At 42.1% G+C, this 17,202-nt stretch overlaps 1 protein-coding gene and 1 long non-coding RNA gene across 4 annotated transcripts in view; one reads left to right on the top strand and one right to left on the bottom strand.

The window, feature by feature from the left end:
- NALF1 (NALCN channel auxiliary factor 1) overlaps positions 1-14,618 on the top strand; it is a 654,803-nt gene extending 640,185 nt beyond the window's left edge. The window contains exons 3-4 of one of the 3 annotated variants that reach the window (XM_082700998.1): positions 9,511-9,556; positions 11,286-11,373. In XM_082700998.1, the coding sequence (XP_082557124.1) occupies positions 9,511-9,533 (23 nt within the window). In that variant the 3' untranslated portion in view covers positions 9,534-9,556; positions 11,286-11,373. Of the gene's footprint in view, positions 1-9,510; positions 9,557-11,285 lie in introns of all 3 variants that reach the window. The other 2 variants (XM_082700997.1, XM_082700996.1) reach the window with 2 other exon arrangements.
- LOC309848969 lies at positions 9,609-11,435 on the bottom strand. The gene is made up of 2 exons (XR_014303378.1): positions 11,299-11,435; positions 9,609-10,028 (listed from the first exon to the last, which is right to left on the bottom strand). It is a non-coding gene; the product is annotated as an uncharacterized lncRNA (long non-coding RNA).
- Positions 14,619-17,202: the final 2,584 nt, after the last annotated feature.

Raw genomic sequence — 17,202 nt, 5'->3', positions numbered from 1 at the left:
ATGTGACTCTTCAGAAATCAGAGGGCAGATTGGTAGGCAGAATAACCCCCCCCCTCAAAATAAATAAATAAATAAATAAATAAATAAATAAATAAATAAACGCCCATGACCTAATCCTCAGAATGTGTAAACGCATTGCATGGCCAAAGAGATTTTGCAGGAAAGATTGAGGTTAGGGACCTTGGGGGGATGTTCCTCCTGGACCATCTGGGTGGGCCCATTTCTGACTACTGATCCCTGAAAACCACAGAAGAAGGCAGACAGTTGGCCAGAGACACAGTGTTAGAGGCAAGAGAGATGAAGCAAAAGGAGAGGTAGGAGAGAATGAGAGGACTCCGCAGGTCATCACTGGTTTTGAAGGCAGAGAAAGGGGCTGTCAACCAAGAAGTGGAGACAGACAGCTTCTGGATGCTGAGAGTTGCTCTGCCAACAGTGTGTGAGGACAGCAGGACCCAAGCCCTATAAGCAGAGAGAACCAAATTCTGCCAACACACCAAATGGCCTTAGAAGTGAATTCTCCCTGGGAATCCCTAGAAAAGAACTCAGCCCTGCCAACAACTTGATTTTGGTTTGTGAACACAGGCCAGAGAAACCCGTCAGCCCTGCTAGACTTCTGACCCACAGAAGTGTAAGTAGATAAAGGGCTCTAGTTTCCCAGCTGAATGTGTGGTGAGTTCTTACTCCATCAACAGGAAACTCACACAACTAGAGCTTCCCCCTCAGCACCGGACTCTGAGATACAGCCAATGGATGTCTCCAAAGTTATTAGAACCAACGAGATTGTGAACTAGGAAATATACCTGACAAACTGTCTTTTGAATGTGAGAATGAAGTTTATTTGTTTAAATTAAACACAGATGCTCTTGAAAATTTACCTTCTACACATCCCACGTGGAACATAACTTGAAGTTCTACTTTAGTGAAACAAAAGAGTAGACTAAGAAAGAGGATACCGTAGGATCTCGCGGTGGTGGTATAATGAAAAATCAAGCATAAAATATCTGTACAACAAAAATAGCCTTTTCCTATTAAGACACTGAAACTGGAATGATTATGAGCCTGGATGCGTCAGTGATACAGGAAAGAAGGGAAACATTTTTTTCTGATTCTATGAAAAATTCAAGACAATTAGAACCTTGGGAAAAGTGTACAAGAGAATCATGGGCCACAGAGAAAGCTATCTAAAACTTCCATGATTTTTATGAATTAATGAAGCATACAAAGTGAGAATCTGCTTTGCCTAATGTTTAAGTGATCTTGGATAATATTTTAATGAAATGAGATTAATGAATTCTCAGGATGTACTTTTTTCTTACTTTCAATATTCAGAATTAATATATATATAACATAAACCCAGGGGAAAATGTAGTTTTAGAAAGAAAACAATGATTGGCCGCATTTAGGGGTCAATAAGGGAGGACAGAACTGTAGTGGGCTCCTTAGCGGGTCTAAAATCACTAGATTAAGAAATAGATGAAGCAATTTGTTATATAAAGTCATGAAGATAATCATTCCTAACCAAAAAAATAAGTAGATAAGATAAATAAGCAAAAACCAGAAATAATCCATCAAAAGTGTTTACCTTGGAGAAGAGGATTAGGATTGAAGAGAAAGGTAACAGTTTGCTTTACATTTTATAGTTTTGATGTTGTTTGAGTAGTTTTACTTTCATACTCATGGAATGATTTTCTCATTGCCATTGTTGCCCATTTATTTTCAAAATATTTATCTTTATTATGAAAATCCATTCCATTTAAACTCTCCTAGGTGGGTATAAGTAAAGGTAATCATCCTGTCTTATCCTTTAGTACTTTTAACAATTGCTATTAAGGAGGGGAAAGGAGCAGACAGCAAGTGGCAAAGTAAACAGAAACATCTGACTGTCCCACTTCCGACTCCAGTGAAGTAACCAAAGGGACCTGAAATCTAGGTCATCAGAGAGGGGCCATCCATGTGCAAGAACCTGAGCCATTTCCTCAAAAGGAAAAGAAATCGGATTCGAGCACACAGGGGACTTCCTTGCAATTCTTCCCTCTCAGGAGAAAGAGTGAGCACCGTTGGAGGTAAAACGTGGAGCTCTGTGATCCCAGCACTCCTTATGTGGAGGAAAGTGGCTCACAGACAAGAGTGAGTTCAGAGAGAGAGCTGGCAAACATTCTACTGGATTTCCTAAAGTCAGTGTGGACCAGAAATATTCTCCACAGCTGTGCGGGGCCCTCAGGACCAGGCTTGGGCTTCTTCTGAAATGCAGCCCAGGAGGAGGGGTGGGTTGTCATCTAGTGTCAAGGCAGACTGAGAGAAGGTTTGGGCAAACAGAACTAACTTGGGAAGGTTACCCAGAGCACCGGATCCCTTACTGCACTTGTAACAGCATCCTTGGGAGAGTGCGATGTCAAACCAAATACATAACAAAGTCACTATGGCTGTTTTGGAGACAAATGGAAACACATTTCTGTTCAAAAATAAGTATACAGAATATTATTTCCTATGGATGTTGTAAGAAAAATGTCTCCCACTTCTGGGTGCTGGTAGGGTTGATTCCTCCTGAGGGATGTGAGGGAGCGTCTGTTCCACACTTGTCTCCTAGCTTCTGGGGGTTTACCAGCCATCTTGCATCCTCTTCGGCTTGTGGGTGCATCACATCTTCACATGACCTTCTCCCTGCATGCATTTGCAGTCTTCCCTCTTTCCATGCCTGTCACTGTGTCCAATTTCTTCTTTTTTTTCATTATTTTCAGTATGTGGACATAGATCATATTGAATTAGGTATCTCATGATGACCTCATCTTGACTATGTCTCTTAAGACCCTCTTTCCAGATCAGGTCACATTCTCTGGTACTAGGTTCAAGGTCTTTAACATTATCTCTTTGGGGGACTTGATTCACCTTTAAACACACAGAAAATGAAATATGGAATCTAACTAATATATACTTTACATGAAATAAGGAAGACAGAGTTTGAGAAGCAGAATGATGTACCACATATATAAGAAAACTTACTGTTAGGGTAATTTCAGACAGCATGTACTCAATAAAATTCAAGAACACACAGAACCTTTAGAACAGGGAGAGAAGAGTGAAAAGGGAATTTGGCTGGGAAGCAGGCAACTGTGACACTGGGTTTAGGTTAAAAAGAGAAAATATCACAGAGCAACAGAGAAAATTTGCAAATACATTATAGATGTGCAGTATCAACCGTCCAGAAGTAGGAATGAGCAAAGGTGACGTGAAGAACATAGGGACGAGGTCCGAGGAGATGAACAGTGTAGAAACGATGACGTAGGGACGAGGTCCGAGGAGATGAACAGTGTAGAAACGATGACGTAGGGACAAGGTCCGAGGAGATGAACAGTGTAGAAACGATGACGTAGGGACGAGGTCCGAGGAGATGAACAGTGTAGAAACGATGACGTAGGGACGAGGTCCGAGGAGATGAACAGTGTAGAAACGATGACGTAGGGACGAGGTCCGAGGAGATGAACAGTGTAGAAACGATGACGTAGGGACGAGGTCCGAGGAGATGAACAGTGTAGAAATGATGACAGGGAATGTGATCCATTGAAAAATTGTGAAACATAAAAGTGAGGAAAGAAACAAAGAAATAATAGGAAATATCTTTCCTGAGCCGCAGGACACTCTCATTTGGCCAGTTAAAGAGATTCTCCCCATCTGGCAAAATTAAAGAAATGAGATTCAATTCCCAACATTTCTGAATTTTGAGAATGAAACAAGTATCCTACAAGCTCCAGGGGGAAACGACCATATTTGACCACTGATGTTACATGTGTCTTTCAGAAGAGTGGACAATGTCCACAGCTGTGTCCGTTCTGCAGGAATCTCTCTCTAGCCTGTGGTTGGTTAGACCAGTGGGGATGAGCAGAACGAGTCACACAGATTTGCCTCTCCAGGACTGTGTCACAACCTGATGGTATTGAATGGAAAGAACAAAATGATGAAGTCCCATGTGCCCCGGGCATGAAACGGCAGCCCAGCCTGCCTGTCCAGGGAGTTGGGCAGCAGGAAATTGAGATCACAGTGCTCATCTGTACCAGGTGGAGGGTATGTCACTTTCTGATTGCCAGTCTTGTGATTTATTCTTCATGGTACCTGGTGTGCCTTATATTTCAAGGAAAAGGCTTGAATTTTTCCAATATTACTCCCAACACCTATTCTCGTTCTTTTCATTTTTTCACTTAAATTAGCTCCTATGCACTTCTCTTCATTGCAAACCCATCATCCCGGAATGAGATCAATGTAAAACATTATGCAAGTATTAATAATTAATAAGAGACATGATATAAAATATGAGCAATTTGACAATAACTGGGTTTAAAACATCTGATGGTAGCCAAAAAATGATAAAAGAATGAGTGGTTGAAGGAAACAAATTTTTGTTAATTTCCTTACCAGTGATCCTAGTAATTAGACAAATATAGGTTCACCTGTGTGTGGTGTTTTAAAAGCCAAGGTCTAATAGAATTAACAAGATCAAGCATTCAACAAATCATGAAAAAATAACATTTAAATATGTTCACACAAAGAAAGAAAACAAAGTGAGTAGTAAAGAAACATTTGTAAATGTTTGGAAATGCTACTATAGGATGTTAAAGGTAAGATCAAGCACTACAGGTCTGACAATAAATGTAAATGGGTTATACTCTCCTTTTTGATCATTGTGAAATTCTTATATGTAGAACACAGTACAGAGAAAATATAAAGAGAACAAAAATATTAAAATAATGGACAAAGATATATCAGATGACTGTGCTAATATGCATGGAGTTTACATTAATACCAGACAAAACATGCTGAAAACCACGACAGGAACAAAAACAATAGAACTTCACAAAAAAAAAGTATATATATGTACTTTGTAAGAACAAAGAGTATCATGTTTCCTTGATTAAGACTAAAGGTCTAGTGAAAAATGTGAAGAATTATTAATTTTCTGTACCTACTGATTTAATAGTCAAATGTATAAATCAGAATCATCAGAAATGGTTGTAGAAGACACGTATCTCAGTTGATGACATTTTGAATAGGAAAAAATATATAAACATAAAGACTAAGCATTGTTACCAATGTTAATACTTGCAAAAAATAATTAGATAATAATTTTACAATACAAGAAGAAAAACCATAAAAAACAATTAGAGAAAATCAACTTTTTAAAGACTACATTTATGAAATTAAGGTAAATAAAACTTGAAATTAGTGACAAAAATCATTTTGAAAATGCATCAGTGACATTTTTTAGAAGCCACAAAACACTCCTTTAAGTCATTTAGATATAAAAGGAAAATGTATATTGCAATTACAGAATATGCAAAATCACTGCATGTTAAAACATAAGAGAACTGCAGTCAAATGCTCTACCACTGAGCTATACCCGCAAAACATAAGAGAACTGACTGAAGCATTCTCAGATGGAAATTCAGAGCAATAACTAACTTATTAAGGAAAAACATGAATTTAAATGAGTAAAGTGACATTCAATCAATACAGTTAGAAGGGGAATAATAAAAGAAAATTCGACAAAAGATGAAGATAATTAAGAAATTGATGCATTAACAAGCAGAACATACCAATCTTTAAGAACTGTATCCTTGATAATGCAAAGCAAAGTGGGCAAAAAAGTAATAAAACTTGCAAATATTACTAGGGACCAAAAAAAAGATGAAATAAAGTATTATTAAAATGAAGGAGAGGATTAGAAAACTAGTCTTCAAGTATGTGTAACTCTACATGAATAAATGCAAAACTCTCAATAAAAAGTCTATTTTTAGAGAAATAAGAATGATTAAACCTGACACAAAACAACTTTGACAGATTAATAGCCATGAAAGAAACTGTAAAATTATGCAAATTACCTTAAAGAAAGCACTTGTATCTGGAAAGTTTTATAGATTCCATGCCATATAAATTATTTTTGGTTAGTAAAACTTGAATATAATAGTATATATAGAATATACATGTATATTATATGTATGTTACATATGTAATCTCAGTAATATATACACATTTAGAATTATTACTAACAAATCAAATAAAGAATAAAGTTGTGAAGTATAGTCACACACGTAGAGTAGAATTTTCCATGTGAAGTCTAGAAATTACATATTCTGTGTGTATATATGGGTGTCTGTATTAATAAAAAAGTTGGGGAAACAAATTCCAGCAGTTTCTTCTTGCTTCTTTTTTCATCCTAACGCAGTCAGATTTGGGGTGATTTCCCCCTTCTTTTTACTTCACTGTTTTTTAAACTTTTGCATTCAGAAAAATAGTAAGTATACACTCATTCAGATATCTGAAAAAATTAGTCTCATCTATGACGGTAAAAGGTAAATTATTGAGCTAATGAAGGACTGTATTTAAATATTATCATGTGATTGTTTTAAGGATTTCCTTAGACTATTTGGTTTTCCTGTACTTAGATAATATTTATAATGACTATGCTAGAAGTAATTGCTCTGGACTATGAAAAGTAAGGTTTTTCCATATGACTTGGAAACAGAAAAAGAATTTGGATTGGATGTTATTCAAAGTTTTTCCTCATAATAAATTCTGATTCCACTATTTGTCCCAAGTTACAGTAGGAATAATAATTAATGTGTGAGATTTTACTATCTACCAGGCACTGTTCTAAGCAATTTATGCATATTATTTAATTTTCAAAAAAATCTCCATGAGGTTGCACTATAAGATAGAATAATAATTGCCATTATTATATTATTAAATGTCAAATGGCAACTAGTGATTTATTAGATTGCAAATAGAACATTTTTTAAGCAAAATGTATCAGAACATTTCATTCACTGAAAATTTCCTTTTTCCTTTTGAAATCCCAATAGCTTATACATCTGTGCAATGAGATGATTGCTTGAAAAGTGATTTATTTTCATTTGGAGACCAGTTTTTACAGTCTCTTGAATGGTGCGGAAAGAGTTAGCTGCTCTGGGTAGGCCTCCCAGGAAGCAAATCGGTGGGCAGGCTGTCGACCCGTGTGCACCTGTGCCAGGGTCAGGGAAGGGGAGGATTCAGCAGAGGGCCTGGACCTGGACCTGGGATAGCCCTTCACTGATGCTCTGATGATTGGAGCCAGCTGCCCAGGTGCCCAGAGACGGTTTCCATCTGTCAGCAGCATTCCCAGCTGGGGACTGAATCAGAGATGGAACAGAGCAGAACAGGATGGAGAAAAGTGTAGTAATGTTTTCTAGGCAAACCCAAAAGGAAAGAAATCATTTTTAGGCATAAATCCAAAAGAAATGAAGACTGGATAAGGAGACAACAAACCAAACCTCTCAGAAACAAAAATTGGTGCACAGTAAAGGGTTTATTGAAATCTTTGCTGACACAGCAGGGGGAACCCAGCAAACCAGATTCACATCCCAGATGCTCCAGACACAGGGACTCAGGGCAGTAGATACTGTGGAAGCAGCAGCAGCGAGAGCATAAGGGGGAAAGTGCAAATCTGTTTAGAAGCCATCAGATGTCCACAGCCCATGCCTGCCCTTCCCAACCCAGCTGTTGCTCTCCTTCATCCCAGAGAAGGACTACTGCCCATGTCTTTATGCAGGGAGGACGATTTTTTTGGAGATAGTTGGAGAAAGTTGTTGGGTTGGGTGCCACCAGGAGAGGTAGAGTGAGGGAACCAAAATGTGGGTTACATGAACGTGTGCATGCTGGATGGAGATTCCCTCACCCCTGTGGTCTTCTCCCATTTGGTTCTCAGAAAACTGACAGCACAGCCTTTGCTCTTCTGGACAGAAAACTCAGGATGTGTTTTGGCAAATCTGACCGACGTAAAGGGAAGAAATGCACAAGTGTCTCCATTTTAAACAGTTCAGATGGGTCCCCTTCTCCAGCCTAGGTGTCCAGATTGCAATGCAATTCAATCAAGAATGCACAGCCTTCCCACTTAAAAAAAAATAAGAGAGCAACAAACAAAGAAAAAAATGGCTTGGAGAAAACAGGGCCATGAAGGGAGGAAATAAAACGTGAAAATAAAAGTGCTCCGAATATCTCAGCGATAAGAGGATACAGTGCAACTGTGCAATGAGACCAGTCAGTTCAAAACAAAAAAAAGAAAAGAAAAGAAAAACCCAACATTCAGAGTACATAAAAGAGCTCTCGGAAATTAAAATGTGATAGAAAAAAAAAACTCAATAAAATCATTACACAATAAAGCTCACCGAATCCTCCGAAAGTAGAGCAAAGAGATGAAATGGCATAAAGTAAGAGAGAGGAGATAAGAGAATGAAAGGACAGGTCCCAGGGCCCCAACCTCTGAAGATGGGAGTCATGCTTGGAAATTTGAAGGATAAGAATTTCTGAACTAGAATTCCATGCTCAACCAAACAATAAGATACAAGGTAGAATAAACACACTTTTAAGCAGGCAGCATCTTGGAAATTTGTTCCCATGAGCTTTTCCTTAGGAAGATCCTAGATGCCATGGTCCACCAAGTCCAGAAAGGATGTAGATAGCAAACCCACAGATAGAAGCCATAAGAATCCCCCACGAGGGCGTTCCCTGAGGCTGTCCGGCTGGTAGCTGGCGTCTAGGCATCAGAGCAACAGGTCCGGATGAGAATAGGACTCTAGGGGATAAATCTGATTGAGCACCCTATTCTGCTGAAACAACTGGGAAGTATTTGGGGTTTGAAGTAGTAAGTACATAGGAAATTGCAAGATAGTGGTTACCTCTAGGAAAACCAGAGCCGTAAGTCACAGAGAACTCAAGTTTCCTGCATGTCTGAGTTAAGGATTGTTTCTGTAACATCCTAATGAAGGGAGCCTTGTTGAACCCCCAGGCGGGGGGTGCATATGCGCTGAAGAATGAGTATTATTCCCGATTATGTTCCCACTTGTCCTGGGGAAGGGGGGGGTGTCTTTAAAGACGAAAGGTGAGAAAAAAATCAAGACAAGCATCTAACAGGTTATTTACAGAAATGTAGCTAAATACAGAAACAGCAAAAAGAGGTTTGAGTATTTGCCTCTGAAAGGGAACAACTGGGGATGGGGGAGGAGGAGGCATTTTTAAAGAAAGAGCTTGTGGAATTATTTGATTATTAATATATATGCATGTGTAACTCTGAAAAAAATTCTTATTAAAAGGATGGACGAGGGGAAAAGAAACAGGATGAATTTTATCAGTTGGGAAGAAGAGTACATTTATTGGCCTGAATGAACTGCCTTATTCTTTCTAAAATGACTTTAGTTACAAATCAGCAAAGTAGCTTCTGAGCGGGTTTGGAAGAGCTTCTTATTTGGACGAAATTGTTAAATATATTCTCATTATTAGCATTCTAAAATGTTATCTAATTGACCTTTAGATTTCTAATCTTACCTATAAATTCTCTTCATAGAATATAATTTTGGAAAACGTAAACTTCGATAAATGATTAGTCTACTAGTGAGATATCGTATATGAAAAAAGAAAATATCGTACGTTAAAAATGTCGGAGCTGCAGACCTCATTAATTCAGTTTTTTTTCCATATTCTATCTAGGAGAAGGTGAAGTTTACCTTTGAATGCCTAAGAAGAAATGAATATTGTAAGCATCATTATAAGGATATCTTGGTCATTTCTTTAAAAGAAACTGAAGATTGCAGTGTATAATATCTTATTTAATAGTCTCTTTTTTTTCAAACAAATATATATTGAGTGTATTTGTGTAATAAATGCTTGTTAAGGATCTATTTTGTTCAAGCATTCTACTACATATTGGGAACAGAAAGCCAAAATACATAGTTCTTGCATTTAATGTGACAGGTGAATAAGGAAACGGACCTAAAATTAACAATTGTGCTGAAAAGGACAGATAACAATTGCTCCGTTGAAGAGGTACACAGAAGGCACGAGCAGCCCGAGTTAGACTTCACAAGGGGTTCTCAGGGGAGCTGAACCAGAAGCATAGGTGAGAGTCCATGAGTCGATGGGAAAAATTCCAGGAGGAGAAAGCGCCTGGGGCAGTGGGGACCAGTATCCCGTGTCCGGGAGGATGTCTGGAGCACTGGTCAAGGAGTCTGAAGAGACAGGAAAGGTATTTTAGATTGTTACTATGTAGATGGATGCAAGGAGACACTATTAGTAGCTATTATTATTAACAGTAGCCAAAACTTTTCAAATTGATTGTCTACACTTGGCACTAAGCCAAGCTCTTTAGTACAAAATCTTATTGAATCCTTGTAACTACTCTCTCCTCGCTTTTAAAGCTTCAAGCTTAAGGACAGCCCAGTAAAATCTGTGTAGAAACCTGATTGTAGCACTCTTGAGAAAATGTTGCAGTCAAGTTTAAAAAAGGTACAGGCTGGTTTCTGTAGCTACTTAACATGTATATAATAGAGCCAGAAGCAAGACTGGAAAGAGAGAGAGAGGTGTGCTATTCTTCTCATCTCTCTGAACATTTCTAAAATACCCATTAAGCCATTTTAAAGTAAGAGCAACGTCTTACTGTAGAGGAACAGGGGAAAGGAGAAGGGGGGAGAGAAGAGATTCCTTGGGGAGGGGAGAGCACGAGGCAGACTTGCACAGGAAGGCAGCCTGGAGGGGAGGTCGGAAACAAACGCCGAGGACCCTCTTCCCACTGCGGCCCAGGCGCAAGATAGGTATCCGTGGGTCGGATCCGAACGCAAGAATAAGGGCAGTATTTGCAAAGCGAGTTCCGAGGAAGTGGTCCCCCTGGGGATGCTTGGGGGGCTCTGCGCGCTGCCCCAGGACAGCCCGGCAGGGCCCCCAGGACAGCCCCGGCAGGGCCCCCAGGACAGCCCGGCAGGGCCCCCAGGACAGCCCCGGCAGGGCCCCCAGGACAGCCCCCGCAGGGCGAGGAAGTGGCGGGGCAGGCGGTTCCCAGAACGGTCATCCGTGGGCTCCGGCTTAGCGGGCGCAGCGGCCGCTCCTCCCGGCGCTGCCTCGCGACCTCTCACTCCCGCGGAGGACGAGGCACGCGGCGCGCCCTCGCCTGCCCAGCCGGCCCGGAACCTCGGGTTCTGCGCTCCGCCCTCAGGAAGCTTCCGTCCTAGGCTCGCGAGGGCCCGGCACGCCCCCGGGCGCGGCCTCCAGAGTCCCAGAGGGCACGGGGAGGAGCGTGCGCGCGCGGGCCCCAGGGCACGGCGGAGGCGGCCTCCGGGCGGTCCCGCCCTCGCTCCCCCGCGCCGAACGCCCCGCGGCGCGCGCGCCGGAAGCCGGGGCCGCGCCGTCCCCGCGGCGGCTCGTCCGGACGGGGAGCGCCTCCCCGCAGCCCCGCCTCGCTTCTAACCGGGCCCCTGTCTTCGTCCCCCCAGGGCTCTACGAAACCTTTCTCAGCGCCGAGGACCCCGCGTGCTGCGACGTCCGGAGAGAGGAGCGCCCGAGCCAGCCCCCGCCAGGGACGCGGGGCCCCGGCAGCCCCCGGCACAGGACGTCGCTCGCGGCGTCGGCGGCGGGCAGGGCGGGCGCCGGCAGACTGAGGCTGTGCGTGCTCGTGCTCGTGCTGCTGCACACCGTGCTGGCGGCCTCCGCGGCGCACAACGGCACGGCGCCCGGCTGCGGCGGCGCGCACGCACTGCCTGGGCCCTCGCCGCGCGACGAGTAGCCGCGCCCCGCCCCCGCCGCCGCCGGACGCCGCGGCGCCCCGCCCCCGGCCCGGCCCCGCCCCCGGCCCGGCCCCGCCCCCGCCGCCGCCCGCGGGGCCCCTGCGGCAGCGCCGACCCGAGGAAGCCGGGCCCGCACCCGGACGGGGACGCCCACGCGGCTTTTTACCGACGGGAAGGCTGCCCAGAGACTTCGATTTCTCACACCATTTTATACACTGTGTTTCCATGTTCGGAGGTTTCAGTTGCTTTCCCTTGGTTCGGGTTCATTCGTTCGTTGATTTTTTGCACTTGTTAATACAGGATTTATTTTCGGGGATGGTTTCTCAGAGGTCAACTAAGTCTCCACCGTCTCTTTCTCTCTCTCTATTTCTAGTCATCGTGTGTGTCCATCAGGTAGTTCTGTCTCTGTCCTGTCCGTTTCTATTAGAGGAATGATCGCTATGACCTCACGGTGTAGCAAAATACAACAACAACAACAAAAAAAATCATAAAAGATAAAAAAGACAAAAAAAAGAAAACAACAAAAAATACACATAAAAAACCCCCCTCGAACTCTTCGCTCCTGCCTCCCCGGCCTCCCCCCCGCCCCCCTGCCCACCCTGCCGCCCCCGCCCCCCCGACCCCCGACCCCCTGCTCCCCACTCCCCTGCCCCTCGCCCCCCTGCCCCTCGACCCTGCTCCCCCCGCCCCCGCCCCCCGCAGACAACACGGCTTGCTTCTGTCTGTCTGCGCAGCCGCAGTTTGGGCGCGCACGCCCCGGGCCCGGGCCGCCCTGGCCCCCCCACCCCCGCCGGGAGCAGAACTAGGGGTTCCTTTTTAGCTGAACAAACAAGCGCTCTCCACGGTAGGCGGAATCAGACAGTTAACGCATTTTTTACGTTGACGACAAAATAAAAGCAAAGAAAACCACCACGAACTCCGTTGCTCCAGCTCCCCTCCCGAGGCCCCGTCCCTCCTTGCTGGTGGTCCGGGGGCTGCGGCCCGCCCTGAGCCGCGAGTCAGGACGGGGGCGCGTGTTGGCGCTGGTGGGCCTCGAAGGCGACGAAGGGACCGAGGACACGCAGCTGGGTTCGTTCTCCTCCTCCGTGGCTGTGGGGGAGACCGTAGAGATGCTCCGACACCTGCAGTGTAGACAATAGAATTTTAGCCCAGTATCTCCCAACCTATGATTTTCAATTATTCCAGGTATAAAGTGTATGCAATTCTGCATTATCACAAAAGAACTTGTTTAAAAAAAAATAGGTTAGCCATTTTCATTCAAGCGCAAAAATTTTGTCACTTCGAACACGCTCTAGGTAGTCGATGAGAAGAGGAGAAATCAGATCGCTCTGTTTGTATTTTTTCTTTTTGTGGGAACATTTCACCTGCTGAGTGTGTATGAATTTGCTTTCTAAAAAAAGGCTTTTATGAGTTTACAGTAGAATCAGTGGAAGGAAGAGTTCATAAGGGCTGTTTTTAAAAAAACAAACAAACAAAACAAATAATTAAAAAAAAAACACTTTACATTCCTTCCTATTCTCTAACTACATTTGGGAAGTGCTCTTCAGATGTGTTTGCTGTGTAGCTGGGAGATGAAGGAAACCACAGAAAAGGTCCTCGTAGCGAACAAAATTTAGTTATTAACTTTATAGCTATGAAATTCCCCCGGTATTTGTTTCTGTTCAAACAAACTTTAATCTCTGCATCATACTTAACCCTGCGACATGCGTACAGTATGCATATTTTGTTTTGAATAAAAAAAATGTTTTGTTCCAGTCTGTTAAGAATATTCAAAAATAATAAAGGTATTGCTTAATAAAATTGCTAGAATTGTTTAGCAGTACATGCACAAATATTTTACTAGATTCTTCGTTTTAATAGTGTTTTGTTGGGACTGAAAATCCTAAAATGGTCTGCGCAAATACAAAAAAAAAAAAAAACCACCAAAAATGCAAAATTCTCCAGTTTTTGTTCCTTTTTTAAAAATCGTTTTTTCATGAAAATGTCAACACACATTCACAACTGCACACATATGCACATAACTCACACAGTATTTTCAATTTATAGAAATCCAGTGCTATTTCTGGGGCCCCAAGTGGATGGGAAGAGGCTTGGGGGAATTGAGTTGTGGCAACTGTTAAACACTGGGGGAAATGATCATGTTCAAAGACCCCTCCTGGTGGGCCACAGATTTTGGTGGAGTTGAGGGATGACAGAAGTTGGGGAGAAGCGGGGAGTGGAGGGTTAAGGGGTTCTGACTCCTAACAAAAGACTTAAGGTGAGCTCCTTTTCAACTAACCTCTTAAAGGCTTTAAGATATACAGCCAGGAAAAAGTCTGCTTTGACCTTCCCCTACCTCTGCCAGACGAAGACCAAGCCCTGGGCCATTTCTTCAGTTCCCCCATGCTGTTTTTTGCTCCATGGAAATTTCCATCCTTTGGGAAAATGACAAATCAACACAGAGGCAAATTCCACCCACTCTCAGGACAAAAAGTTACTATTTCTAGACCCTGGGCAAAATGATTAAAAACAAAAACCAAAAAAACAGTCTCCCATAACAAACAGGGTTTCATTTTCTCTTAATATCTCTTGCAACTGGTTGCAATTCAGGGGTTGGAAGATTCCACTGGGCCATGTTTTAGCTTTAGTTTGGGGAGAATGGCAGCTGAACGAGGAAGACCAAAAACTATCACCACTTTATCTGACTGGTAAGTCCTCCTGAAGACAGTTTCAAGAATTGAGAGAAAAAGCACAGTATTTAATTGTACAATGAAACTATAATTTAGGTGTTGAAAGGCTGGCAAGGAGAGAAAGGGAGCAGGTTATTCCCCCAATATCAACTAGCCTTGCAATTGTGTCTCCTTCTGGTAGGATTCTTTTGCCATACACATTTGTTGCTATTATGTGAGAATGACCTCAGCGCCCAGTAATTATTACTGTAAATGTGTAAGCACTTCCGTATGACATTCCCACTGACATAGTGAATTAAAGCAGCTTTTCGTGGGTTCAGCCAAAGGATCCAAACAGGCAATGAATGACTCCTAGATGGAGTCAAGAAACAAGCATTGAAGAAACAAGTCACTGCACCCATGGGTCGGTTATTTATTTATTTATTTATTTATTTATTTTTAAAGATTTTATTTATTTATTTATTTGACAGAGAAAGAGACACACACATATACACACAGCGAGAGAGGGAACACAGTGGGAGAGTGGGAGAGGAAAAAGCAGGCTTCCTGCTGAAGCGAGATGCAGGGCTAGATCCCAGGAACCTAGGATCATGACCCGAACTGAAGGCAGATGCTTAAGAACTGAGCCACCCCGGTGCCCCTCCATGGACCATTTAAAGTAGTTTTCTACTTGATCAACAATACGCATGTTAATTCTGATACAAAAAAATCACCCTTTGCAATCATCATCCCATTCTTTTTTTCTCATGGTGGATATCCATTGTGCAGTAGATAATGAATTACAGTATTGAAACAATTATTTCTGAAAGCAAGTTGATAATCAAGAAAATGATATTTCATCCACAAATGAATAGAATATGTTTCCCCATGTTTATGACTGTCTTTTCTTCCTCAATAGAGAAATTCCAGCTTGTGAGAGATTTTGAGTCTGCCAAACCAAATGTCACAGGTTGGGTGTCATTCCTTACAGCATTTACATTCAGTGAAACTTTATACTGACTGTTCTCTCATTGAAAAGATAGTGTTGTTTTGGGGCGCCTGGAGGGCTTAGTCCTTAAGCATCTGCCTTCTGCTCAGATCCTGAGACAGAGACCCCCGCACCAGGCTCCCTGCTCATCAGGAAGACTGCTTTTCTTGTGTTCTCTCTCTCTCTCTCTCTGTCAAACAAATAAATAAATATCCATTTATATCCATTGTGTAGTAGATAATGAATTACAATATTGAACCAATTATTTCTGAAAGCATGTTGATAATCAAGAAAATGATATTTCATCCACAAATGAATAGAATATGTCTCATGCTTAAGTTTTCTTCTCACTGTCTCACTGTCTCTCTCTCTGTCAAACAAATAAATAAAATCTTAAAAAAAAAAGAAAAGAAAAAAAACACTACAGTGTTGTTTCCTCTCCCACAATATAGTAAGTGAGAATTGCTCATTTCAATGGCATAATTAACAACAAGGGAATGTAGTTCCTCACCAATGAATTGGTACCATTAAGTTCTAGAACCTGTAGTTATTAAAATAAGGCAGACAGCCAGGAAAGAAAGTAAAGGAGAAACAGAGAAAAAGGAAAGGAAAGGAAGGAAGGAAAACAAAAATGGATTTTATATGAATGACTAAGAAATCACGTTTTCCAGGGCAAATACATAAATGAAAGATGCAGTTGGGTGTCAGATTCATGTGCCCAAGAAACAGTGTTTGATATCTGAACACATTCAAGCACTGATCGATCTGAGGCACCATTAGTGTTATTTCTAGGTAACAACTAAATTTGCTTCTGGATGCATTCAGTGAGAGACAGAAAAGGTACATCCTGTTTTTACTAGACTTGCAGACAGGTTACATACACATGCAAATGTACATATAACGGGGAAGGCTATGAGGCCCCGACGTGTCTCCATAGTGATATTTGGGTGTCTAATGTATATATTGTTTATAAGTAAAACCTGAACCACAGAATTATTCAGTCCAAGACACATACACGTAACCTAATAATGAATGATTCCTACTCTTTTTGCTGAAGTTTGAGCAGAATGCTCATTTAAAGACTATACCTACCTTAATGTGGAAAACAGACTGTCAGACTGTCTCCACTAACAAGGGAAGAAGAATTTTTTAGAATCTTCTGTCTTTCAAGTATTAATGATGTTTAGAAAAAATGGAATATGGCATGCAGATACTGCACGGCAGTGAGTAACAAGGCTTTTTAAATGGGAGGAAAAAAAAAAAAAACAACAACAACTGAGTGGAACATAGAGCAGCATCCCCACAACATTTATAAGAACTTTCAGGGGCACCTGGATGGCTCACTGGCTTGGGTCATGGTCTCAGGGTCCTGGGATCAAGCCCTGCATTGGTCTCTCTGCTCAGTGGGGAGCCTGCTTCCGCCTCTCTCTCTCTCTGCCTGCCTCTCTGCCTGCTTGTGATCTCTGTCTGTCAAATAAATAAATAAAATCTTTAAAAAAGAAAACAAAAAAGAACTTTCAAGCTGCTTCAGAGCCTGGAAATTTTCCATACAATGATAAAATGGCAAGAGAATCCTCTTGGCCTTGGAAGAAAACTTAAGCATGAAACCAAATATGTAAGATGTCCTGACACACTTCAGGACAGAAAGCATTCAGATTAAAATTACAAATCATAAATTTCCCGCTGGGTCATGCCAGTTCACACAGGTCGGTAGCAGAAAGTTGGAGCTCCCATCGCCTCGAATGGTGAATTCCAAACGTGGGCTTTGGAGCCCGATTAGAATCTTAGGTCTCATGCACGCTTTGGGAGCGTAATTTATTTTCTCTAAATTCTAACATAATTATGAAATTCCCAAGTTTCAACTTAAAAAGTTAAAAAAAAAGATTAAAATAAAAAGAGAGAGAGAGAGAGAGAGAGATTTCCAAAGTCTTAAGCCACATCTGCTCACATTTTCATTTTGCTGCTTCTCTGGTCATTGTGGTGAAGCGAA

This window comes from Mustela nivalis (assembly GCF_964662115.1).
Source record: "Mustela nivalis genome assembly, chromosome: 15".
NCBI classification, from domain to species: domain Eukaryota; kingdom Metazoa; phylum Chordata; class Mammalia; order Carnivora; family Mustelidae; genus Mustela; species Mustela nivalis.
This window is presented reverse-complemented; position numbering and strand designations above follow the sequence as displayed.